Source organism: Canis lupus, chromosome 19 (assembly GCF_048164855.1).
Source record: "Canis lupus baileyi chromosome 19, mCanLup2.hap1, whole genome shotgun sequence".
NCBI classification, from domain to species: Eukaryota; Metazoa; Chordata; class Mammalia; order Carnivora; family Canidae; genus Canis; species Canis lupus.
The window spans coordinates 6,238,173-6,264,352 of record NC_132856.1 but is presented as its reverse complement, the minus strand read 5'-3'; the positions used below and the strand labels follow the sequence as shown (position 1 = coordinate 6,264,352).

Below are 26,180 nucleotides of genomic sequence, written 5' to 3'. Positions count from 1 at the left end.
GCGGGCAGCCTGGCTGTGGAGCTCATCAATCTCAGGGCAGACAGCAGTGATTCACAATTCTGCTGCTGAGGAGACTCACTCCTTTGTCAGAAGCTCACAGCCATTAAGACAAGTTCTGGAGTCAGCACTCTGCAGACTGGGGCCTGGGTGCAGATCTGCCCCTCCCTTGCCCTCCCCCCCCCCCCCCCCCCCCCCCCGGGCCTACTTACTGAGGTGATTAACAATTCAGAATTAATACAGGGCTGGGATATGACCCATCTGAGGGTCTTAGGAGCACGAACAGGGGATAAATATATCCCATGGTCTGTGTGGGCAGCACTGTCTGGGGGTGCTTGGAGCTGGGCAAATCTGGGTTTAAAAGTCAGTTCTGAGAATTCCTGTCTGTGCGAACTTGGGTAAGACAGTTAACTCCTCCGAACCCCACTGCCCTCCTTTGTCAAATGGGGCTAATTATACCAACCTTGTTGAAGTATTAGGGATCTAAGATCACATTAAAAGCTTACCTCGGGACGCCTGGGCGGCTCAGCATTTGAGCATCTGCCTCTGGCCCGGGGCATGATCCCAGGATCCGGGATCGAGTCCCACATTGGGCTCCCTGCATGGAGCCTGCTTCTCTCTCAGTCTCTGTCTGTGTCTCTCATGAATAAATAAATAAAATCTTTTAAAAATCTTTAAAAAGGTGGGGTGGGCAGCCCCGGTGGCTTAGCGGTTTAGCACCGCCTTCGGCCCAGGGCGTAATCCTGGAGACCTGGGATCGAGTCCCATATTGAGCTCCCTGCATGGAGCCTACCTCTGCCTTTCTCTCTCTCTCTCTGTCTCTGTCTCTAATAAATGGATTAAATCTTAAAAAAAAAAATGCTTACCCTCACCTTACAAAAGGGGTACCTCTGAAGGTCAAAGTTTTGGTAGCTTTGTTGATGGGATCAAGATGCCAGGGGTTGTCACTCATTGAGCTACCTTTTGGAATACAAGTATCTGGCTCCAGCCTTACTGGACTCTGTCAGGACAATATGATGATCTCTGGTTTGCAGGCGAGGAATCTGAGGCTTAAAATTGAGGTGATTTGCCCAAAGACAGAGCTAAAAACTAACAAACCCAGGATCCAAGCAGAGGATGCTTGTTTTCCTCCCAACACTCTTAAAGGGTAGAAGTTTGGTGATCTGCACTAACCACCACATTCATATTTTGCTCTGCGGATAACCATGAAGCCCCTCTCCCTCCCTGAGCTAGATGCAGGAGAGGTGTCCAGGCAAATAGGCTGACTCGTTTGGTCAGGGAGGAAACAGCTTTTACTGAGGTATAGATTTTTTTTTAATATTGTAAAAATTTACTTAAAATCTTTAGCTTATTTTTTGTTTAGGTAATGTATTTCCAGGGTTCAAAATTTCAAGAGGCACTGAAGGGGATTCAATGAAAAGTGAATCTCTCCCACCTGCCCCTGGCCATATGATTCCCATTCTGGAAGGGGCCAGTGTTTCCACTAGAGACCATGTTCCATATACTTGAGCAAATATGAATGTCCAGCCTTCCCTCCTGTTTTCTGCCCATATTATAAACACTGTTCTTCATTTTGTCCTCTTCCAAAGAATGTCCTCCTCCTTTTTTATGGCAGTGTAGTACTGCTTTGCCTGGATTCCACACGTCCCCACGCCCTCCTCATCCCCATGGTGGAAGTGAATCTGACTTCTGAGGGTAGGACCCTCCAGTGCTCCTTCCCCTGGCTGTTCTTCCCAGAATCTGAGACCTGGGGAGCTGAACCGCTGCCAGGCAGAAGGAGGGAAGCTCTGATTGGGTGCAGTAGACAAGGCCTGCACACAGACAGACCTCTTGCTGCTGGCCTCCAGCCTTTGCTGTGTGTCCATGGACAGGCCCCACCCTCTCTGGGCCTCTCGGGTCTCCTCTGCAAGATGCCATCCAAAGGCTTCCCTTCCAGGACAGGGGTAATGGCTTTTTTTTTTTTTTTCTTTTTTTAAAGATTTTATTTATTTATTCATGAGCCACACAGAGAGGGGTAGAGACATAGGCAGGGCGAGAAGCAGGCTTCTGCAAGGGAGCCCGATGTGGGATGGAAGACCTTAGAAGCTCACTACCTGAGCCAAAGGCAGACGCTCAACCACTGAGCCACCCAGGTGCAGGGGGTGAGGCTTCTGTGGAGGGACCCATGCTTCTCAGGCTTGGGGCCAGGGTGCACTCATTCATTGATTCACCGGCTCATTCATTTATTCTCTCATTTATTTACATATTTCTTCACTCGTTAATTTTCTCATTCATCAATTCACTAACTCATTCATTCATTCAGCCACTCATCTTCTCACTCATCTCTACACCTCATTATTCACTCACCCACTCCCTTCTTCTCCCATTTATTTACGCATTCATTGTTTCCCTCATTCATTCGTTGACTAGTTGGCGGTGATCAGGAGTACCAGGCTGCGACTCGCAGAGCGCGGGGGCGAGAGCGCGCGGCCCGCGGGGTCCCCCTGCGGCCTGACTCCCCGCCCCGCCCCGCCCCGCCCCCCGCGCCGGGGAAAGCGCGCGCTCTCGGGGAGCGTCGCTGCTCAGCCGCGGGCTCGCGAGCCGAGCGGAGCGCCTGGCGGCCGCCCGGCCACCCCGACCCTCGGCGGCCGCCCATGCCCGCCGCGCCCCGGGCCCGCGGCCCTCCCCAGCGCTGCGCTGCGCCGCCCGGCCCGGCGGGGGCGGGGTCGGGGCCGGGGCCGGGGCCGGGGCCGGGGCCGGGGCCGGGGCGGCGCTGGCGAGGCCGGGCCGGGCCGCAGGGCGGCCGCGGGGATGCGGGGCTGGCGGAGGAACCTCGCGCTCTGCCTGCAGCGGCTGCCGGACGAAGGTAGGACGCGGCCGCTGCCCAGGCCGGGGAGAACCGCCGCGGCGCGGGGCGCGGGGCGCGGGGCGCGGGGCGCGGGGCGCGGGGCTGCGGGAGGCGGAGGGCGGGCGGCCGCTGCGAGGCGCGGAGCTCGCGGGGTCAGCGCAGGACACGCGGTGCGGAGCTCGCGGAGCGGAGCCTGGCCCGGAGGACCCGCGGGGGCGCTCGCAGCGCGGAGCGAGGACCGGCGCGGCGCGGCCGCAGGAGGCTGACCCGCCCGCGAGCCCGGCCCCCGAGCCAGCCCGGCCGGCGCGGGCACCACGTGCCTCCCGGCTCCCGGCGACTCCGCGGGGGCCGCGACGTGCGGGCGCTCGCGGCGGGGGACTCCGGAGCCGACGCCGCGGCCGCTGGGACCCAACTTTGCTCCGCCCGCCCGCGGCACCCCGCGCCCTCCCCGCCGCCCGCAGTTCGGCAAAGTTGCCAGGACGCCGCGGCGGGAGGCGGCGCGGGGCGGGGGGCTCGGCCGCACGACCCCGCCCGACCCCGCCCGACCCCGCCCGGCCCCCGCCCGGCCCCCGCCCGGCCCTGCCGCAGCGCTGCGGCGCCGCCCCCTCCGCCGGGGGCCCCCGGGGCTGCCCCACCCCCGTACCTGTTGTGCGAGCCGCGGTGGCGGGGGGAGGGGGAGGAAAAGGACCCGCGCCCGGGCCCCGCCACCGCCGAGGAAAGTTCGGATCCGGTGCTAGTTAGGAATTGCTGGGCCTGAGAGTCGGGGCAGAGTGAGATGGGAATGGCAGCCGCCCCCGCTGCCCTCTCCGGGGGGCGTGATGAAGGACCTAGGGCACCGAGAGCCTCACGTCTGCTCCTGTCTTTAACCTTCACAGCCTCCCTCTCGAGAGGGCGCCGTCATTCTTTCCACTTTACAGGTGAGGACACTGAGCCTCAGAGAGAGAAAGCCTCCTGCCCAAGGTCACTCGGCCAGTAGATGGTACAGCTGCGATATGAACCTAAGTCCATGTGACCGGCAAGATTTTGGTAGTGTCCAGCCCCCCCCCCCTTCCTATCTGCCCCCCAAGGTGGGCCCGGCTCAGTTCATAGCAAAGGATCCATTTTCAACCCAAGCCAGAAGCTCCTGTGTGGGGCATGGGGGAGGGGGAGAGGAGGGTGACAGCCAGAGCCCATCCCTGCTCCTCCTGCCCTGGCCCCGGGGTTAAGTCAGATCTGTAACCTCTACCCCGCTGTGGACCCAGGTTCCCAGGACCTGGAAGCAGAGCCTGTGGAGAGTCTTGTTTAGACCCTCAGGCGGCCTTAGCTGATGTCCCAAGACCCTGGCAGGCTGACAGCTCTGCCCAGCGGAGGGGGCGGACCTCCCACTCCTCCTCCAACCTGAGTGGATACTGATGGCACAGCCATAGGGCACAGAGAGCGCCTGGGTTTCCTTCCCTGGGGTTGAGGGAGGAGGAAGATGGATAAGGCTACCAACAGGGAGGAGATCTTGGAGGAGTGCCCCTAAGAAAAAAAATCTTGCAGAGCCAGGTGCCCACGACCAACGTTCAGCCTGAGCTTGGCCTTTCAGAAAACAGGGCAGCTCTGTGATCTTGGACAAGTAAGTCATTCCCTGCCTCTGAGGCTCACCTCTGTATCTATAAGGGGAGAGCCTAGCCCTGTGTCCTGTGGGGTTCCTAGGGCGGTGAAATGAGGTCTCGGCCCTGGCATAGCACATAGCAGAGCAGGCTCAGAAGTGGGCGCTCTGATGTCCTGGGGGAGAGGATGTTGCTCTCTTGCTCCTGAATCACACTCCCCAGCCTGTGTGTGTATATGTGGGGGGGCATGGGTGAGACACGTAGGTGGTATATGTGTACGTGAGGTGTGCATAGAGGCACGTGGGCGTCATCTTTAAGACGCATGTGAGTGCCAGTGAGTTTCACATGTGACATGTATGAGGCACGTGGGTCTTGTGATTTCTACAGTCTTTTTGGCTGCCCCTGGCCACATCTTTTGCGAGGAGGCCACTTCTCCCTTCATCAATGCCAGGAGGTGCCCAGCATTTAAGTTTTCCTTGGAAAATCTGACTTGAGATTGATCCTTGAGCTTAGCACTAAATCAGAGGGTGGCTGGCTGGTGCATCCACCCTCGCTGGCAGGAAATTACTGTTTTAAAAAGAAAAGAATCCCTTTCTCTGGGCCACAGGAACATTAGTTTCTGTGGGCTGGATCTCAAATGAGAGGCTTTGATATATGTGTCCAGCTTGATAAGAGGCTCACGGTAGGAGGTCAGTTAAGCCCAGGAGTGACAGAAATGCAGAGACAGGACTATAGACCTGATATCCTCGGTGAAGAGTTAGTGAGAAGGACATTTTGAATAAAACCAGCTTACCTACTTATTCTGTGGTAGTATTTCAGGCCCTGAGGAAAGAAGAGTGGTCTCAAAGACCAGACTCCTGTCCCAGACTTAAGCCTCTCCACTTGCCAGCTCTGTGACCTTAGGCATACTACTTAATTCTTCTGGGCTTCAGCGTTTTTGTTTTTTGTTTTTTCAATCCATAAAGTGGGAAGCGTAGCCTTGCAGGGTGGTCTTGAGCAATCAGTGTTAAGATATTTTACTACAAAGCCTAGCATATAGTAGATACTCAAGAAATGCTAATCCTGCTCTTCTTTTCTTGGCCTTTACCTCTGCTTTAACTTCATATTTGGAGAAATGAATTGGTGCGTTGGTCAGTGGAGTAACTCAGGACTTGGTGGATTTCTGGCTGATGAGCAGCCGCCTTTTGAGGCTCTCCACTCCTAGGGTTTGGGGGACCCAATTGGGTTGTGTCTGCCGTGTGCCTGCTTGACTCCACCATCTGGCCTTACCCAAGGAGGTTGGTCAAAAGCAGAGTTATGCTCCCCGCTATGCCACCCCACACATACACACACACTTGTGCATTACATGTGTCCAGATCTCTCTGCAGGTTTTGGAACTGGAAATAGTAGTCATGTCTGTTGAAGAGAGACACGGGCAGCCACTGAGATTGGAGAACTCTGATTCTAACTTCATGATGCTTCTGAGTTTATGTGTGTGTGTGTGCGTATGTGTATGTGTGGCTTGTGTAATGTAATTCCACCTTGATGCTTATGGTCCTGTAGACAGTGACACATTTGCTTGTATTCGTTGCAGTAAAATGCTTCCAGAGGACTCTCCTCTGCCCCTCACCACCTCCAGGTTGTTGCTGGTCTCTGTGTGGGATCCAAAAAATGAAAGCCAGGCTTCAGCTTTGCGTTGCCCCCAGACCATCAGATAACAAAAGTTCAAGGTGCCCAGTGCTTGGGGAATGTGAAGTTGAAAGCAGGAGCAATTCCGAGTGGGCAGGCTGCTTGCAGGAGGGGGGCGCTGCAGCCCGGGGCAGGTCAGCTTTCCACTGGCAGATCCTTCCCATGGTGTGGCCTGATTAATTTTCTTCCTTATGCCAGTCCTTTCTGCTCTCTAATGGGCTCTTGGAATGTGAGCCAGGAGGGTTAATAGAAGTCATCTCGTCTTATTAGAGAGATGGGAAATTCAGAAGCAGTGACGAGGAAATGACTTTTTATTCATTCAACAAATATTTATTGGGCCCTATTCTGGGGGCCGAGGATATGGCCATGAATGAGACAAAGACCGTGCTGTAACAGACTTCAAGTCCTAGGGAGGAGGGACAGGGGCAAGGAAATAAAAATAGGAATGGGACAGTACTAGAGTCATGAGTGAGATGAGGGTTAACACAAGAGCAGAGGGGAATGTTGTGGGGAGTTCCAGGGGAAGGGACTTCTCCAGATAGGCTAGCCAAGGGTGGTCAGGGAAATCCTCTCTGAAAGGTGACTTTTGAGCTGAGACTAAAGAGCAGGAAGGCTCAGGCATGCCAAGAGCAGAAGGCAGAGCTAGTAGGCGGGGTAACAGCAAGTACCAAGAAAAGCCCTGGTCTGCAGGGTGTAGTGTGGAGAGGACCAATTTGACCTGTTGGAGGAAGAGCAAGGAGTGAGAGAGAGGGAGGGTGACGAGCAGTGAGGCTGGAGGAGCCAGGTCATGAAAGGCCAGATCACTGTAGGCGCAGGAGCGTGGATATTATTCTGTGAAGATGAAGTCTTGACCAAGGACTTGGGCTGGCTCCGAAGATGAGCAAGGTTTGGAGTGATGGAGATGGCAATGGAGAGAGGCACGCCAGGCAGAGGAATGGCATGAGTAAAGGAGCGGAGGTGGGAAAGCTGTAGGGGCTGAAGCTGCCAGACAGGCAGGGACCAAAGGCATTGAATGCCGCTCCGGGGAGCTGTCTAGAGTTCTGACAGGCACATCCGGTGTCCCCTGCAATTATGGACTCGTGTGTGTGCGTGTGTGTGTGTGTGTGTGTGTGTGTCCGTGGTACCCAGCTAGCTGATGTGTCCCTGTGCCGGTTACCTAGGAGACAACGGGAAGACGATGGGGCAGGATCTGATTGGCTACTCACTCCCGCTGCTCATCTCTGTGTCAGAACTGCAGGCAGAGGTTACAAATGGTCCATGCGGGCATGCCAGGTGCTAAAAGGGGAGCTTGGGAATGTTCATTGCCCCGAGTCCTGTGTGTATGTGTGTGTGTGTGTGTACGCGCAAGTACGTGCATGTGTGTGTGTGGTTGCCGGTGCATGTGTGTGCCCGTCTTGAACAAAGCGGCGGCATCTGGAGCTAATGCACTTCCTGCTGTGAAACATCTGCTCATTGCCTTAAATCAGGTAGTGGGGGCCCAGATAAATTTAAGAAGAACCAGCCAGACCTGGGAAAGGCTCTTTTGTTTGGTTTTAATAACTGCGATGTCAGCCCTGGAGCTGATTTTCAACGTTTCCCTCTATCTCTAAAAATGCAAATAAAGCTTTGAGTGGCGGAGGTTATGTCCTGTGACATGAACTGTGATGTCAGTTTGCAGAATTGCCTCCTCCACCCCGCCAAGAAGGTTGGTTTGAGATTGTAGTTCTGTTTTTTCCCTTCCCCTCTCCTTTAGAACAGTAATGCCCTCTCTTTCTTCTACTTTGTGGGTAAAAGGACAAGGAATCCACACTTTAATTTTGCTGAGGAAGGGAATGGGGAAACAATAAACAAAACCCACCAAAGTGTTTCCTTTGCAGTTGACTTTCTAAAGCAGCAGCCCAGGTGGGCTTGGGAAGAGACAAAACATGGCAACAACAGCAACCAGCTCCAGGACTGCAGAAGCTTTCTTAGTCTCTCTTTCCCCACTCCTGCCTCCCACTGTGTGGGGCTTGGCAGATGAGGCAGCTGGTGAGGAAGGAAATGAGGATTTCCTTGCTCCCACCCTTGGTTTCTCTGTCCTGTGCTCAAGTTTTAATGTTCCGTGTATGATGAGCCTCCTCTGCCTCTTTGTCTTTGGAAAAAGAAATCATCCTGTTTCCTGTTGGAAACAAATCATACCATGTCTTCCATGCATGTCTCTATTTCTCCGTGTCTCTCTCACCACTGGTCAGAGGTATTTTACCTGAAACATACCTTTGGGAGTGGTTTCCATCTGTTTATACATTCCTCATGTGCTCCATTACTTAAGGAGGGGTCTTGCACTTGCATGCCTAAAGGGGCAAGGCAAGTGACCCAGTAGATGAGTGAAGAAGGCTTCAGGGCCTTTGCACTCGCTGTTCCCTCTGCTTGGTTGATCTTACATGTACACAATTCACTCACTTCATTTAGATCTATGCAACTGTCTCGTCTTTAGAGAGGACTTCCCTGACCCTCCCAGCTTTTTAGTCCATAGCTTTCTTTTTATTACCAGAGTTTGCACTTCCTGACCTTATGTTATATCCTTGTTCATTGCCCTTCTCTCTCACTATATGCAAGTGCCATGAGGGCTGTGGTTGTGTGTCTATCTTATTCTCCATGTTATCCCTGGTAACCAGTACATTGCCTGGCACTTGGTAGTTGTTCAGTAAACATTAGTGGATGAAGGGAGTGAAATGGGTCTGGGGGACAGAGACTGTATGTAGACTTTATAGGAGCTCTGGCTCAGCATCCCAGATCTGATTTTTCTAGAGAAGCAAAAAACCCAGAGTTTTACATGCCACCTCCCAACTGCAAAATGTTAAACATCGATTCAAACAAAGACCTTGGGAGTCCAGCGGTGCTCCCTTTGGAGTTGGAGGGCTCTAGTACCCCAGGCCCTTTACCATCTGGCTGCAGTGACCTTTCTTCCCTCCTTAGTCATGTGCCGACCTTGTTCAGTCCCACCTCTGAGCCTTTGCTCAGGCTGCCGCTCTGCCTGGAGTGCTTCCTCCACCCGCTCCTCCACCCAGAAAAGTATTGTTTCCTCTGGTTCCAACCCCAGGCCAGGCCAATGTGCAGTTTCCCGTGTCCTCCTCCTCCCAACATGGCAGTGTTAGCCTCTCCCTCCACGTTTCTGTCCTGGCCCCTTTCCTTTTTGGAGCACAATCATGTCTAATCATCTGTCTCCTCTACACAGAGCTCCAGGAGCAGCAGCCCTGTCTATCCCTCTGTAGGTCTGCAGCACTGGCATACAGCTGGTGTCCACTAAGTGAGTGGTGCATGAAATAGAAAGGAAGGAGAGGAACACACCCTTCTGAGCATCTACTGTGAACTGGGCCCTGTACTGACCATATTCACATCCTTCACTCACAGTGGCCTAGTAATGAGGACGTTGAGGCTCAGGGGGGTTGTGGACTTGCCCTGAGCTCCTGGTGTGTGGGGGGCTCCCCACTGAGGTGAACTGCCTCTCCCTGCCTGGTGTGCAGTCCCCGCCTCATTCCATTCCTTTTCGAAAGATTTTATTTAATTATTTGAGAGAGAAAGGCTGAGTGGGGAGCTTGATGCAGGGCTCAATCCCAAGATCCCAAGACCATGACCTGAGCCAAAGGTGGACGCTTAACCCACTGAGTCCCCCAGGCGCCCCTCATTCCAATATCTAAACAAACCTCTATGACTTGGCCTTTCTGAGCTTCTCTGTAAAATGGGAGCATTACCAGCCTCCAGGAGAGCTGTCGTGAGGATCCAGAGATGACAGATAGGGGAGGGCTTTGCCAGCTATATGGAGTAGGGTGTACTAGTGGGATGGTGACTGGCACAGTGAGGGGGCAGTGCCCAGTTACTCACTGAGCAGGACCACACCTCGCCTGTGTGTTCGAGCGTTCTGAGGAAATATTTATTCTCCTTCTCATTTATTCTTTAAGTCTGCAATTTCATTATCAAGCCCCTACTATGTGCCAGCTACTTCTCTTTTACTTTATATTCTGGGAAACCTGACCATGTGTAGGTCTTACTGTCTCCATCTCACAGCTGTTAACCCAAAGCACAGCGGTTAAGTCACTTGCCCAAGGATGTGCTGCTAGGAAGTGGCAAAGCAGATTTCTATCCCAGGAATCTCTTTCTCCCAAACCAGGGCTCTTTCCTTGACCTCAGGCTGCTTCCTTTGGAATTCTGTTTCCAAAAGTCACAAGCAATGAGGTACCCAGGAATTCTCCCTGGGGTTGGGAGTTGACACTGACCTCTGACCTGAAAGAGTACGAGTGAGTGGCCAGGAAGGGAAGGGCACTTACGGCCAAGAGATCAGTGTGTGCAAAAGCACAGAGTTGAGAAAAACCTGGTGTGACCACAGTTGTGCAGTTTGGCTAGCACGTCAGCTGCATGCACTGTGTGTGTGGGAAAGGTGGGCATGATTCTGGCTGGGAAGAGATTGTGAGGGTAGAGATGGCCACACCCTGGTCACAAATGGGTCTTTCTTGACCCTGACAATGGTGCAAAGAAATTGGTTGTCATTAAACTTGAGTGTGTGTGTGTGTGTGTGTGTGTGTGTGTGTGTGTTGGGGGACGGGGTGGGATTGACATTAAGAAAATAAATAGAGGGCAGCCTGAGTGGCTCAGTGGTTTAGCACCGCCTTCAGCCCAGGGTGTGATCCTGGAGACCCGGGATCGAGTCCCGCATCGGGCTCCCTGTGTGGAGCCTGCTTCTCCCTCTGCCTGTGTCTCTGCCTCTCTCTCTCTCATGAATAAATAAATAAAATCTTAAAAAAATAAATAGATCTGCAGCTTTCTTCAGAGGACCTGGTAACACTGGGCTTACACTTCTGCTGTCCCGTGTGGGCTGGGAGTGTATTCCCATGCTCCCTGTCTGGCCCCCGATGCGTTCACTCACTTGCTCAGCCTTAGTGGTATTTCTTCTTGAGATCTTGAACTCACTCACTAATAGAGTTTGAACTTCGTCATCATCAAGTAGCTGAAGGGATTTTAAGCAAGAGGTGGCATGTTTAGGAAGCTTCTGCTGGCTGCTGGGGCATGGAAGGCAAGGTGAGGCAGGGAGACTCCCAAAATGACCATGTTAGGAGCATCTGCTCAGCCTTGCAGGGTGCCTTATTCACATTGTCTCTGTTCCCCCTAACTACCCTGCAAGGTCGGATTATCAGCATTCTCAGAGGAAATGGAAGCTACAAAAGTAGATGCTGTGAAAGAAAGGATTGAAAAATTGGACTACTTAAAAATATAGAAGTTATGTATGACTAAAGGCATTTTTCACAAGGTTCCAAGACAAGCCACGGATCGGGAGGAAAAGTATTTACAACATACATCACAGGTAAAGATTGATATCCAGTGTATATCAAGATCTCCTGCCAATAAGAAAATATACACAGTTAATAAGAAAGGTCAAGAAGTCAATAAGAAAAGATAGACAGTCTAGGAGGAACATCATGGATTCAAGCAGGATGTTACTGGAAGACAAATGGCCAGAAAGTGAATGAAAGACGACCAACCTCAACATTTTATGGGATTATTCTATTAGCGTGAGGAAAATTCTCAGAGAAACAATAGCACAGTATCAATTTTAAGGAGAAGTTAAAAAATTCATAGCATCTAGTGTTGGTGCGGTCACAGGGGACGCTGAAGCTGACGTGCAGGAAGGAGAGGCAGATAGGAGGGCAGTTTGATAAGTTATCTGGCAGTTTGGAAAGCTCGTAAACCCTTTGACCCAACTATTCCTTTTCTAAGTGTAAGTATTATAAATATTTTCTAGTCTAGAGAAAAAAAAATCTAGCACAGATGCATAAGGCACCATGGACAGAGACATTTGCTGCGGTGTTAGCAGAGGGGAAAAAGGAAATACACCAACTGTCCATCAGTGGCAGACTGGCTTGGGAACACAGGGCTACGTGGTTCTGAGGAAAACCTCCAACCACATCAGTGGTCTTTCTGGAACCTCTGCTCCCATTTGCCAAGTCCCCACCCCTTCTGCCGACGGGAGCTGCGGTCACCTGTTCCTGGCACTATGCCCAATTTTCCTTCTTTTTACACAAACAGCAGCATACTGTCGTGTACTTCTGCACCTTGCTCTTTTATCATGAGACATATTGTCCCTGAAGAGGAGTGATTAAGACATTTGTGCTTTTTGAAGAGCAATGTAAGACCGGGGGGTTAAGAAATAGATCATTCTCAGCTCCCGGTGCAACATGGCTCTCCAAAATGGCTGTTCAGATTTCTAGTCCCCTTTGGGATTCATGTAATTTTACAAAAGAGGAGAAAAAAAACCACCTTGAGGTGGGTGTGCTTGTTCATGGTTCCAGGGCTGATGGTGACTTTGGTTTGGCCTCTGGCCTGTCTGCTCCACAGGGCAGAGACTGCAAGCCCAGAGTAGGGGGACATAGGCAGCAGAATGGGCCAGATGTGGCAATGGACAACTGTGGAGGGCCGGGCCTGGATGACACTCAGTTTCCTGCCTGAGATTTCTCCTGGCCTGGGGGGAGTATGCTAGTGCCTTTCACTGAGCTCGGGGGGCAGGTAGGGGTGGATTTTAGGGGGCTGAGTGTGAGAGACCTGCCAAGAGGCATCTGCCCTGGAGGCCTCTGGATGGATAGCTCTGGCAGCTGGCAGCCCAGCTGGGGAATCCCATGGAGGGGTGCCCTTTGAACAACCATTTTTCAACTGTATGAACAAATGCTTTCCCTCTCTAGTCCAGCAAGGATAATTTATCCTAGGGTGAAAGATGAATTCTCCCAGGAAGCTCCACTGCCAGAGACCAGGGAGCCTCAAATTTACCGCTTGCCTTCTGTGCTGATGGAGCTGGGCCTCAAGATTTATGTCTGGGGGCTCATGGGCAGCTGGCGGTGGTTGGCAGGAGTCCTGGGGGACAGGCAGGGTGGGGAGAGCTGTATTTTATAGTGAGGCTGGGGCCCAGGAGGCTGTAAATCTCTATGGTCTCCCGGCCTCCCAAGAGAGGCTGCCTTCCTCAAGGGAGTGGGAAAGGGGCTCAAGGGGATGATGCCTGGAGGACCGTGGAGAGTCCCCTCCCTCAGAAGCCACATGGTCCAGCTCCCTCAGCTTCTGGGTGGGGAGACTGTGTCCAGAGAGAGGGAGAGTGCAGGTCCCAGGGAAGGCCAGAGTTCTTCAGACTTGAAGGGTCAGACTGGTTTGTGTAGTTTTCTTTTCGCTGTTTTGTTTCTTTCGAAGATAAGCCAGCCCAAAAGACAGATGTCCCTCTGAACTACTCTTGATTGAGTCCTGGCCATTTGCTGGTACTATATGCTGACAGAGACCTCAAGGGTCTCTGCTATTCAGGACCCCACAAGTGAGGTAGGGGTGCCTCACCCAGGACCATCTTTTGAAGAAAGAGATGGAAAAAAATACTAGGAGTTTTAGTTTACGTTTGTTTTCTATCACATTTTAGTTTTTTTCTAGTTTGGTGTATGCTTATAATTGAGTGACACGTGGATATGGAAACACATGGGTAAGTCATAAATAATATGCAGGGCAATGCGCAGACATTTTTATACAGATGAGGTGCAAGAGCAAAAGGATTTGAGGACCAGTCCCTGCCCAATTGTTGGACTATAGTAGTTGGAGGGACCCTGGGATCCTGGGCTGAGATTTCCCTTGATTGGAGGGCAGAAGGCAACATTTACTGAGTATCTACTAAGTGCTGGGCACGGGAAACCTTCACGATGCCCAGCACACAAGAAAGATCTTGAAATATTTCAAGAATTGGATTCTACAACAACAGTGGGGGATATGGGTGGTTAACACCATTTTACAGACGGGGAGATGGGGGCCCAGAGAGGAGAAGAGATTCGCCCCACTTTGTGGCTGAGCTAGGACTTGTTTCTCAGCCCTCCTGTGGACCAGTTTCATGGTTTGTCCTTTTTCTATCTCCAATTAAAAAAAATAAAACATAAAATGGTCGTTGGGCGTTTGAACTATTTTAAATAATTAAACCCAGAGTTATCAGTAAAAACAACAACAACAACAGCAACAACAACAACAAAAACATTGTAATGTCCCTTGTTCTCCATACAGCACTGATATGTACACATTTTCCTGGCCTCTTGCAGTCATTAAAAAGAATATCCTTTTCTTTAAAAAAGATTTTATTTGAGGCACCTGGGTGGCTCAGTGGTGGAGGGTCTGCCTTCGGCTCAGGGGCGTGATCCCCGGGTCCTGGGATCGAGTTCTGCATCGGGCTCCCCACAGGGAGCCTGCTTCTCCCTCTGTTTATGTCTCTGCCTCTTTCTGTCTCTCATGAATAAATGAAATCTTTTTTTTAAAAGAGAGAGAGAGAGCGCGCGCATGTGGAAGGGGGGGTTGGTGCAGAAAGAGAGGGAGCAAGTAGACTTCACGTCCAGCGTAGAGCCTGATACTGGGCTCTATCTCACAACCCTGAGATCAAGACCTGAGCCAAAAATCAAGAGTCAAATGCTTAATCGATTGAGCCACCCAGGTGCCACAAGAGTATCCTTATATATTAAGTTACTTTCTCTCTGATTAAGTATGCAGTTATTGTTAAATGTAGACCATTCTGGAAAGGAAGATAAAAAAAACAAGAAGAAAGTTAAAATCATCCTCCATCAACCCACCATCCAGAGACAACTTTGGTGCATCTCCTTCCAGTCTTCTTTCCTTTGCTGTCTATTTTTGTTGAGATCGTATGAATATACCATTTTGTGGGGTTTTTTTCTTTGTTAAGTTTTATAGGATCAGTTATAGAATGCCCCCTGGGGTGTCTGTAGCAGATGGAGTATATCCACCTGCTCCCCCACGTTTGGGGATCAGGGTTGTTTCCAGCATTGTGCTGTTATAAACAAGGCTGTGGCGAGACTCAGCTTTCCTGTGGTCGCCATCAGCCTTGATGTCATTCTGCATGGCCTTTTTCCCCCTGCAGATGTTATTTCTTAAATTTGTCATTTTTAATGGCCATGTAACCTGGAGTGTTGCTGTTCCTCACGTTCCAGGCCATTTCCCCCTCTCTGGATCCCACCAGGCTTCCCCACTCCTTCTGGGAAGCCACCCCCTGCCCTAATCCCTCCCTTCCAGCACCTTCGATGCAGGGAACTAACCTCCAGTGGGGAAGGGAGGGCTGTCATCATCTTGCCCAAGCCCCAGGCATTTGCTGCCTCCCTCTTGCCCTTGTCCCGGTCCTGGCACTCAGACCCTTTGTGGCTTGATTCCTTCCTTTCTCCTGTCCTTCTGTGGTTGTTTAACTATGACCTACCATATACCAGCCACTGTTCTAAGTGCTGGGATACAGTAGTAGACAAGACAGTGCTTGTCCTCATGGTACAGGGGAGAGAAACCATAAACTGGTGGAGAAATGAATACAAGTTCACAGGGAGAAGTGCCGCTCAGAAGACAAGAAAAGGGGATGAGATGAAAGAGGGTGATGGGTGGTCAGGGAGGGCCTCCTGGAGAAGGTGATGTGTGCTGGGACCAACCAAGGGAGGATCTGGGAGAGGAGGATTCCAGGCAGAGGAAAAGCAGGGACAGAGGCCCTGGGCACTCTCTGTATGTTTGAGGAGCGGAAGCCGGTGTGGCCACAGTGTGGTGGTGGAGCAGGAGAGTGGAATGGGGTGAGACTGGTAGGCCAGCAGGTGGGTGTCTTCTTTTTTTTTTTAAGGTTTTATTTATTCATGAGAGACAGAGAGTTGGGGAGGAGGCAGAGAAAGGAAGAAGTGGGTTCCCTGCTTGTGCGACTCGATCCCAGGACCTTGGGATCATGACCCGAGCTGAAGGCAGATGCTTAACCAACTGGGCCACCCCGGCGCCCCTGGGTCTCTTCTGAGGGTCATGGGAAACCTTCGCGATGCCCAGCACACAGTAGGTGCCTCATTGAGCTAGCCACTCTTATTGCTGCTCCCTTCTTCATGAAGAAGGTCAAGAGGTGAGACTGGCTTGCTCCAGAGTACACTGGGGCTGCTGCCTGGCCTCCTTGGGGTCTGACCTGTCTCCTTGCTGTGGCTCATGCCTGTTCCCTCGGACAGCTGCCCTAGCACAAGGGGGCTCTGCGCATCAGTGGTCCCCCCACCACCTCACTGGGCTCCAGAATTGGGGGTCTGATAGGCCCGTGTTTGCTCTGAACTGTCCTTCTATGTGAAATAGGCTCCTTCTGCCTCCTGGGGCTACTAGGAGGTTTTGCTGGCATGTAGTGGGGGCTTACTCATGTCAGCATCGAAGACACTAAATCAGACATCCTATAAAATATTTCATCTAGAGAGCTCTATAATGTTTGTCTGAGGGGTTGGGTGAGCAGCCTGCAGCAGCTCTGGTGCTGCAAGCTCCCTGAAGGGAGGTGGCTGGTGGCCCCTCAGGGAAAATCCAAAGCAATTGCATTGATTCTGCACTTAATTTAATGAAAAGGCCCTGCAGGGAGGCAGAGGCAGTGAGGCAGGGCTTGTGGGCTTGAGCAAGAGCGATTCTGGGGAGATTTATGATGCTTCATGAAAGACTCAGATCCATGCTGAACATAGGAGATGCTGGGCTCAGTGCTCTGGGCTCTGTCTCCGTGGCCTGAGAGGCAGATGGTCTGAGGCTCCTAATGGCCATGATTGCTGTGTGACCCTGGGCAAGTCATGGCCCCTCTCTGGGCATTCTAGGTTCCTTCCTCCCCCAAGGTCCCTGACCCTAGCCTGCCCCCTGCTTCCCACCAGACCTGCATTTTACAAGCCTTTCCACACTGTGAGATCCTCCTCCTCACAGCCTGTGCCCTTCCCCCACCCTCACCAAGTTGTTTTTCCATTTTACAGCAGAGAAAACTGAGGCTCTGAGCAGTTCCCTGGTGTTCCCAGAGTCACACAGCAGGCCTGGGGCAGGGGTGGGGTCTGGCCCTTTCAGCAGGGGAGTCCAGAGCCTCCATGATGATGGACTTGAAGGCCACTCAGGATGGGTGGCAATTGGGTTTTCCACACAGCCCTGTGTGGAGTCTGTCCTGTTGTATTTTACTTTTCTATCCCCCAGAGGGGGGTCAGGAGAGTTAAGGGACCAGCGTGGACCCCCAGGCAACTGATGTCAGAGCCAAGAATGTAATCAGGTCTTGGTCTGGCCTTTCTCCCCTGCACACTGTGGAAGTCTTGGGGCCCTCCTGGCTTGAGCTCAGCCTCTCCACTCACTTGCTGTGTGACCCTAGATGAGTGACCTAATGTCTCTGAGCTTCTGTGTCTTCATCTATAAGAGGAGGATGACAATATGCCCACCTCCCAGGTTCCTGAGAGTGCGGGGGCGGGGGATCGGCTGTGGGGTAAATGGCCTACAGTAGTACTCAATGTCCATTTTCTCAGAAAAATTGTAACTCTAGGGCTGCTCTAGCCCTGGAGAAAATCATACTAAAAGAAGGGCCCCTTCCTTTCCAAGCCCAGGGCTTTGCTGGCGTGGCCCCTCCCAAGGCAGGAGAGGAGGGAAGAAACGTATCGTAGGCTGGTGGTTGCAGATGGCAGGCAGCTAATTTATTTACCTCTTCCTAATAAATATGCACGACACATAAATAAAATATTTCACTTGTACTGCTCCACCCGGATCCAGGCAGGCAGTGACAGCCAGCAGTGTAGCTCTGAAGCAGGCTGTGTGTGTGTGTGTGTGTGTGTGTGTGTGTGTGTGTGTGTATAGTCTGGTGAGAGGGTTAATGAGCTGATTATTCCTTCTTTAACCTAATTTCTTGTCACATTTTAGCAGCACTCAGAGTTCCTCCTCATTCTGGAGGTGCTGGGCTTCCCTTCCAGACCTCCCAGCTAGGCCTTAGCACCCATTTGCTTCCCTTGGAGCTGGGCAAGACTGGACTGGACTGTGCCAGGAGGTAGTGAGCTCCCCATCGAAGCTGCTGTCAAAAGGGTTCCTGTTCTGCAGAGGGGTTCGGACTAGTTGACTCTTGGGACATCTCTGGAGATGGTTTGCTCACTGTGGCGAGCCTGGTTTTTCCAGTTCATGCACTGGTGCCCTGGCTAGGGTCCCAGCCTCTGCAACTGTCCCTGCCGCAGTCTGTTCTCTCCTGTACCTTCTCTGACCCAGCTCATCTGGGGGCCCAGAAATCCAGTCATAAGACAGAGTGATAATCCCTGGACGGCCACCCCCAGAGAGCTAGAGTGGGGCAGGAGACCAGGGCCAGCCTGTGGAGTCACAAGGACCGGGTACCATTGCTGCTCTGCCACGTTTTCAGAGACCTTGGACGAGTCACCTCACTTCTCTAGGTCTCCTCTGTGAAATGGGCCCAGTGTGAAATGTTTATCTGATGGGGTTGCTGTGAGGCTTGTTCATTCATTCACAGATGAATCATTGTGACACAAATCATTGCGTCAACATCATTGACAAATGTTCACCGAGCAGCTGCTATGTGCCAGGCACTGCCTTAGGCCCAGGGGATATCGTGGTGCCTAAGAAAGATGAGCACCTTGTCCTGATGGATCTTACATTCTGTGTGCAAGCCAGCCAGGCACCATGTCAGCAGAGAGGTGTGCTGTCTAACAACGGCCACGAAATGAGCATCAGTGAAGCAGAGTCGGGTCACAGAGATGGTAGAGATGCTTCCTCAGTTGCGGCACTCAGGGAAGGCTTCCCTGGGGAGCTGACAATTGAACATGCACTTGAATGATGAGAAGGTGCCAGCTCTGCAAGGAACTGCACAGGCAGAGGGAATAGTGCGTGCAATGGTCCTGAGGTGCAGACAAGTCTGGTGTTGTTTGGGGAAGGCCAGGGCAGCAGGAGGAGTGAGGTGAAGCAGCTGATACATCTGGCACAGGTCTTGGTCTAGGGCAGATACTTGTTGTCTGTCTTCCTCCTTCCCACTGCCCTCCTGCTTTCTTGCTCTCCCTGAACTGTGCTTGAATACTCCATGTAACCTTAATGTGAGGGTCAGAGATTCCTATTACATCCAAGATGGAAATGCTTCATGATTTGTTCAAAGACACCTTTTAGACACATCCTAAGTACACGTACACCTAAGTCTCATGAGTAGCCTATGGTTTCTGTGCCCAACTTGTAACCATATTCAGCATATATAGTCAACAAAGGGTCATATCCTGAATATATAAAGAGCTCCTATAAATCAACAAGAAACCCCCCCCCCAGACAGCAAACTGGACAAGAGACTTGAGTAGGTGCTTCACAAAGGAGATCCCAATGACCAGTAAACACATAAAAAGGTACTCGACAGCATCTTACAAAGGGAAATGGAAATTAAAACCACAGGGAGATACCCACCAGAAGGGCTGACATTAAAAAGACTGACAATACTGAGTGTTTGCGTGGAGGTGGAACAGCAGGACTTTCATGCACTGAGAGTGGGAGTGTAAATGTCACTTTACTAAAGATTCCCTGGAGGGACAAGGAGCAGCTTACATCACACCCCACAGAGCAACATGGAGTCACATTCACCCGGCCATCCTCTCTTCTCTCTTCCAGCCTGTCCCCTGGCAGCCCTGGTGCTGGGTCTCTTCTCCCACTCCCTCTCCCTCCCCTTCACAGCCTTGCCTTTGTTGCCCTGCCCATCAGCTTTGCTTCCAAGCTTGCACACCAGTGTCCAAAACAGAAGCCAGGCTCTTTCTCAAGCCTGCTGAAGGAGGTGGTACCAGGTTATAAAGTACAGAAACCCAACCCCAACTGGCCCAAGCCAGGAAGAGAGCTTACATGTTTACATCAGCTTCAGGAAGGGCTGAATCCAGGGGCTCAAAGGAGGACATCACAGCTTAATCTTTTCATTACTTGCCTCTCTTTCTCTGTTTTGCTGGCTTTGCTCCAGATTCCTATCATTCTACATTCTGATGAGGAAAGAAGGCACAGATGGCTCCAGCAAAAGTCCTGGGGCTGTGTCCCATTGGACAGTATTGGGTCACATGTCCATTCCTTAGCCAATTCCTGTAGCCTAGAGAATAGACTATTGTGACTGGCTAAACCTGGGTATTGGCCCACCTTGGAAGCAAGATAAGCCCCATAAAATACACAGACAGAGCGTCTCCCCACCTAGAGCAAAATCAGGGTGTTATTACCAAAAGAAGAAGAGCTGGATGTTGCATGGCTAGAAACAACTGATGTCTACTCTAGGGGCCTCCATTCACTTGGATGAGGAGAGTGGGCTTAGAGTCCATCAGTCAGGGTTCTCTAGAAAAACAGAATCAGTATGAGATCTATATATCTATTGTAAGATTTTATGTTAAAGAATTGGCTCGTGTGATTGTGGGGCTGGCATACGGAAACCTATAGTGCAGCTTGGGCAGGCTGGAAACTCAAGCAGGGGGTTTCTCTTCTGCATCCTTGAGGCAGAATTCTTTCTTCCTGGGGGAACCTCTGTCTTCGCTATCAAGACCTTCAACTGATTAGATGAGGCCCAACCACAACATGGAGAGTAATCTGCTTCACTCAAAGCCCGCTGATTGTCAGTGTTAATCACATCTACAAAAATAACTTCACAGTGACTTCTAGACTGGTGTTTGACAAAACAACTGGGTACCATGGCCTAACCAACCTGACACATAAAACAAATAATCACAGAGCGACAAACGTTTATTTATTTATTTATTCATTCATTCATTCATGAGAGACAGAGAGAGAGAAAGGCACAGACACAGGCAGAGGGAAAGCAGGCTCCATGCAGGGAGCCTGACGCGGAACCTGAACCCGGGTCTCCAGGATCACACCTCAGACCGAAGGCAGCACTAAATGGCTGAGCCACCAGGCTGCCCCAAAGACGTTTTTTAAAATAAGTATTATATGATAATGTAAAAATGTGTTTGTCCCCTTCCTACCTAAGGCTGGGAGAACCACTTGGGGAAGGACAGGAGAGGCCACATGGCCTCAGCACAGGGAGAGGAGAGGAGAACTTTCGGGGGCCACCAGGACCTGGGTGTGATTCTCGCTCACTATCATGGAGTGTTGCTCTAGGAGGTGAAGCACAGGGGTGGCCAGACCAAGCCTCTGTCCTGCAGGGTCCCCAGGCTGGTGGGGAGGCAGCCCCGGCACCCAGCGTGATGTTTCACGGTGGGATCAGCAGCTCTCCCAGTGCCCTGGCATGAGGTGGTTTAGCCGTCAGCTGCTGTGCTGAACGGAGTGGGGCTGCTGGTCTCACTGATGGAAGAATCACAGTAATTAGTGCCAGAGGCTGTTACACATGCATCGGACAGGCCTGGCCCACTTCCCAGTCCGGCGCTGACCACAGCCCAGAGGAATGGTGAGAAAGAGCGTGAGGTTCCGGCCACCTCTGCCACTGTGGAGTTGTGAGTCCTGGGAGCTGCTCCCTTCTTGGTGCTGCTCTCTCCATTGGTGGGACCCTAGAGAAGTCCACGTTTGATGAAGGCTGATTGCATGCCTTGTGTGCAGCCCAGAGCCAAGGGTTTTGCTGACTTTGAGTCAGAGGGATATTCCAGAAGCTGAGATTCTGGAAGGGAAACTACCTCTTTGTCCCTGGTTGCACTGCGGGTTGGTGAGGGTGGGAGGCTGAATTGCAGCCCCGGTCAGCCTGGCTCCAGAGCCATGGCATACTTAACCTTCGTGGCAGAAGGAATCTCAACAGAATCCCAAACAGCTGCTGGGCCATTTCAGTACCACCCATAAAATAACCACAATCCCTTTCACTTGTGGGACACCTGGGTGACACAGTGGTTGAGCATCTGCCTTTGGGTCAGGTCGTGATCCCAGGGTCCTGGGATCGAGTCCCACGTCAGGCTCTCGCGAAGAGTCTGCTTCTCCCTCTGCCTGTGTCTCTGCCTCTCCCTCTCTCTCTCTGTGTCGCTCATGAATAAATAAATAAAATCTTTGAAAAAAATCCCTTTCACTTGTAAAGTACTCTTCAGTTTGACAGAATTGTCATGTCTGTTGGTATGTGAGATCTCACCACCGACCAGCCTTAGGAAGTGTGCAAGAAGGTTGTCTCAGGAGCGTGAAAACAAAACAAAACAAAACAGAAACAACCCTATCAAAGTATAACTTATGCACAATAAAATGCATGCATTTTCAGTGTATAGTTTGGTCCATTTTGACAGAGATCTGCACGTGTGTGACTACCACCACAGTTTATGTATAATTAGAACATTCCCATCACCCCCCAAAGTTGTCTTGTGTCCTTCTCGGATAGTTCCTGCCACCCTTTATTCCTGCCAGACCCTGGCCACTACTGATCTGCCTTTTGTCCATCTATCTCAGATTTGTCTTTTTTGGAGTTTCGCGTAACTGGAATCATGCAGCATGTAGTTTTTTTTCCTGCCATGTTCAACTCATGCAACATGTTTTAAGATCTATCCAGTCTGTTGCGTGTGTCAGGACCTTGTTATTTTTCTTGCTGAGTGTCCCCAGGGAGTGGGTACACCTCAGTGTCTTTATCCAGTCTCTTCTTGTTCATGGGCGTTTGGGTGGATTCTAGTTTGGGGTCGCTGTGACTAAAGCTGCTGCGCACACCCATGTCTAAGTGTTGATGTGAGCACGTTTCCATTTCTCCAGGCTAATTCCTCAGGAGTGGGAATGGGGCTGCACGCTAAATGTTATGGTCAACATTCTGTAAGAAACAAGCCCATTTTATGGATAAGGAAATCGAGAGTCAGAGAAGGCAGCTGGCCTGGGTCACCCAGTACAAAAACAATCCAGCCCAGAGCTCTTTTACCTCGCTATCGACTCACCTCATAAATAAGGAAAGAAAAAACCTCATCCATTCATGAAATTTTATCAATACCGACAAATACACCATTTCACTTAATCCTCACAAGGGTCCTGTGAGATAAATCACAATATTCTCCCCATGTCTCGGGTGAGAGACTGAAGCTCAGGGAGGTAACGGGACTTGTCTGAGTCACTGGCATGCAGGGGTGTCCCTGAATCTCGAACCCAGTCATCTGGGCTCTGGGTCTTTGCTCTGTACCAGCTAAAGATGCAGAAAACAAAAGCCAGGCTCTCCAGCCCAAGGCCATGGCAGATATTGCTAATTGATTGTCACCGACTTTCCTGCTGACTCAGCCTCAGAAGCTTTTTTAACACCTGACCTCACGTAGCCACTCATGATGGATCGGAGGCAGCAGGCAAGGGTCCAGCTGTGCGCTGCAGAAGTTCTGCTCACCAGCCTGCAGGCTGAGCCAGGAGGGACCCAGCTCAGGCCTCTTCACCGCCGAGGCCCCAGAGTGTGGGTCGGGCCATGTGCACCGTTGCGAGTCACCAGCGCTGAGAGCGACTGCCCCGTCCTCAGCCAGCCCGGCAGCGGGGTGGCCAGAGATGCTGTCGGGGCAGAGGGGCCTGTTATGCGCGTCCCACGCGGAGCCCAGCTGCACACGCGCACCCTTGCAAGCTGGTGTTTATCCCCGGGTCACGGATGAGGCAGCGGAGATGGAGGTGGAGAAACTACTGAGAGTCAGAACCGGAGCCCGGCCGGCCCACCCCCGGGCCCTGCTCGCTCTGCCACGCAGCTGCCCTGGTTTTGCTGGGAGTCCCCTGCTCCAGGCTGAGGGCTGGGCCTGCTTTCACTTGGGCCTGGGGCTGTTAGCTAGTCAGTGTCTGTCCGGGGGGGCCCGTCCATCTGCTGGGACACAATCTGAGGGACTTTTTTCTTCTTATTATTTTGATAAAGCTTCCCTGAGTGATGGAATGAGCAAACCCCAAGCTGAATGCCAAGAAGCGAAGGGCCTTCTGGGCCGGGACAACGGTCAGGAGGTAGGGAAGTCCAGGCTTTGATTGGACAGGAGGCAGCGCCCACCAGTTTGGACATTGCCCTTTGCTGAGTGGTTGGGGGTTCACGGGTCTCTCTTCCCATCCGTATCTCTGTGTCTTTGTTTTTCTGTCTCTCCTTGTTAGCCTTTCTGTCTCTGGATCTCGCTATCTATCTTTAGTCTTTTCTTTTTCTGCTCACAAACACGTTTCCATTTTTCACGGATTGCCTCAGAAACACAAACTGTTGGTCTCTGATCTAATCCGTCATGAACATCACTGGTGGAAAGAATCAACACAAAATAAAACTGACATCGACTAAAACTATGCACAGTCCGAGTAGTTATTGACCTAAAAATTGACGGAAGAATCCAATCCCCATGCCGACACTAACATCTGCAAAAATCTGACCCAAGAGGATTGGGGTTGACAAGAGTCAGGGCCAGAACATGACACCCCAGGTGGCCGTGGTCCACAATCGGTAGCACGTGTGATGTGCAAAGAAAGTGGCTGATGAGTGAAATCATCATTACAAACTTTAATTAGGAAAGACTTGATCTCCGTAAAAGCGACCTCAATAAAGCAAAAATGGCAATGGAACCACGTGGAAGTGGTTTCACTGCGCTTAGCAGGGAATTAATCAGAGGTTTAAGTGGGGTCTTTGGGGCTCATGCCTGAAAGCACTTTCTCCTGTTCGTCGAAGTAGAGTGTATTTGAGATGTCCTTGCCATCTCCCGGAGAGTCAAAAGGAACCAACCTTCTGGAGAGAATATCGTGATGTTTGAGGTGCTCAGTAAATGGGAGCTGCAGGGGGCGCTTCCTGGTACTCCTGTGTTGCTCCATTCTTCAGCGTATCCTGGCCCCGGCAGCATCTTTAAAACACATACATGATGACATCACTTCTACCTACCATCACTGGCTCCCCCTGCTGCCAGGACCAAGTCGTTATCCTCCCCGGGGGGCCCGGTACTGCTGGCCCCCTGCCCCCACCCCTCACTCTCTGGGCTCCAGGCACACTGGCCTCCTTTCCTTCCTTGGGGGGGAACAAGCTGAATGGGAGGTAGGGTAGTGCCTTGGGTTCACATCCAGTCTCTGCTGCTTATGAGCTGTGTGACCTTGTGTAGGTTAATTATCCTCTCTGAGGCTCGGTTTCTTCATCCGTAAAATAGGAATAATAGCACCTGTGTCAGGGTGTCATCATGAGGATGAACTGAGTGCCGCGTGGGAGCCCTCAGGGCTATTCACTCTAATTCCCACCTCAGGACCCTTGCCCGTGCAGCTCCTTCGGCCTGGGGGGAGAGGGGGCCTTGTATGGTTAACTCCCGCGAATCCTGCAGACCTCACCCCATGCATCTTTCCTCCAGGAAAGCCTCTTGGAGCTCCCTGTTATATAAATCTGGGCTGCTGGGGGATAGCTGCCCTCCCTCCTGCGATGGCCCGTGGGTTCGAGACATGAACGCCAGCCTGTCCTGGCCAATAAGGAGACATGACGTCTGCACAGCTCCGTGTTTTCTATGGCTTGTCACACACAGGGTGGGCCTGATGGCTCCCCGGTCCCGTCCCCCTGCCTGGGCTCTGGGGAGACAGAACAGTCTTGGCAGATGCCTGAGCAGATGCCAGCTGCCTCCCTGATGACAGACCCTTAATTGCTTCCTCTCATCCTTTTTGTTTTCCTTAAGGGGTTATCGGCCTGGCCTGGCATCCAGGCTGTTACACCGGGCTGCCAATCCCTCTGCAGTGGGATTTCAGTGACCAGTGAACTCCGGCCCACCCTCCCTTTGAGTTTCCCCTGCATCAAAGTGGCATCTCTAGAAATTCCCTCCTGGAACCCATGACAACTCCTGATACAGCAGGCAGCCCACAGGGCCATTCTTTAGGGCATCAGCTTTGACTGAGGACCTGACCAGGTGGCCCCTGTGCTGGTGGCCCACTTGGCTCTTCACTCAGGGCTACTCACCACTCAACACCAGCGCTGGCCCAGCTTGCTTTGAGACGCCAGACCTGCCAGTTGGGGGCTGGCTGTCTGGGCTTCTCACCCCCGCACATGCTCAGCACATGTGGCCCTAGAACCTTGGCAATGAGAATCTCCTGGGAGTGGAAGTGGGGGTGTGTTTAAATGCTCATTCCAAGGCTCCAACCCAGTGAGGAAACAGCTTTGTTGGGAGTGACAGAGACACTTTCTTCCCTATTTATTTAAAATTTTTAAAAAAGATTTTATTTATTTATTTATTTATTTATTTATTTATTTATTTATTTATTTATCTATCTATCTATTTATGAGAGACACAGAGAGAGAGGCAGAGACACAGGCAGAGGGAGAAGCAGGAATGCCTCATTGAGCCCAATGTGGGACTTGATCCAGGCATTCTGGGATCACACCCTGAGCTGAAGGCAGACGCTCAACTGCTGAGCCATCCAGGTGTCCCCTCCTTTTTATTTAAAATCATTAAATATACATGCATGACAGAGATCCTTTATCCCCCTTTATTTAAAATCATTAAATAGAA

The 26,180-nt window shown here is 51.6% G+C and overlaps 1 protein-coding gene across 5 annotated transcripts in view; it reads left to right on the top strand.

Annotated features, from left to right (window-relative positions):
- The first annotated feature begins 2,725 nt into the window (after positions 1-2,725).
- The window catches only part of GRIP2 (glutamate receptor interacting protein 2), a 97,226-nt gene continuing 73,771 nt past the window's right edge, over positions 2,726-26,180 (top strand). For all 5 annotated transcript variants that reach the window (XM_072785005.1, XM_072785004.1, XM_072785003.1 and 2 more), the window contains exon 1: positions 2,726-2,842. In XM_072785005.1, the coding sequence (XP_072641106.1) occupies positions 2,788-2,842 (55 nt within the window). In that variant the 5' untranslated portion in view covers positions 2,726-2,787. The remainder of the gene's footprint in view (positions 2,843-26,180) is intronic.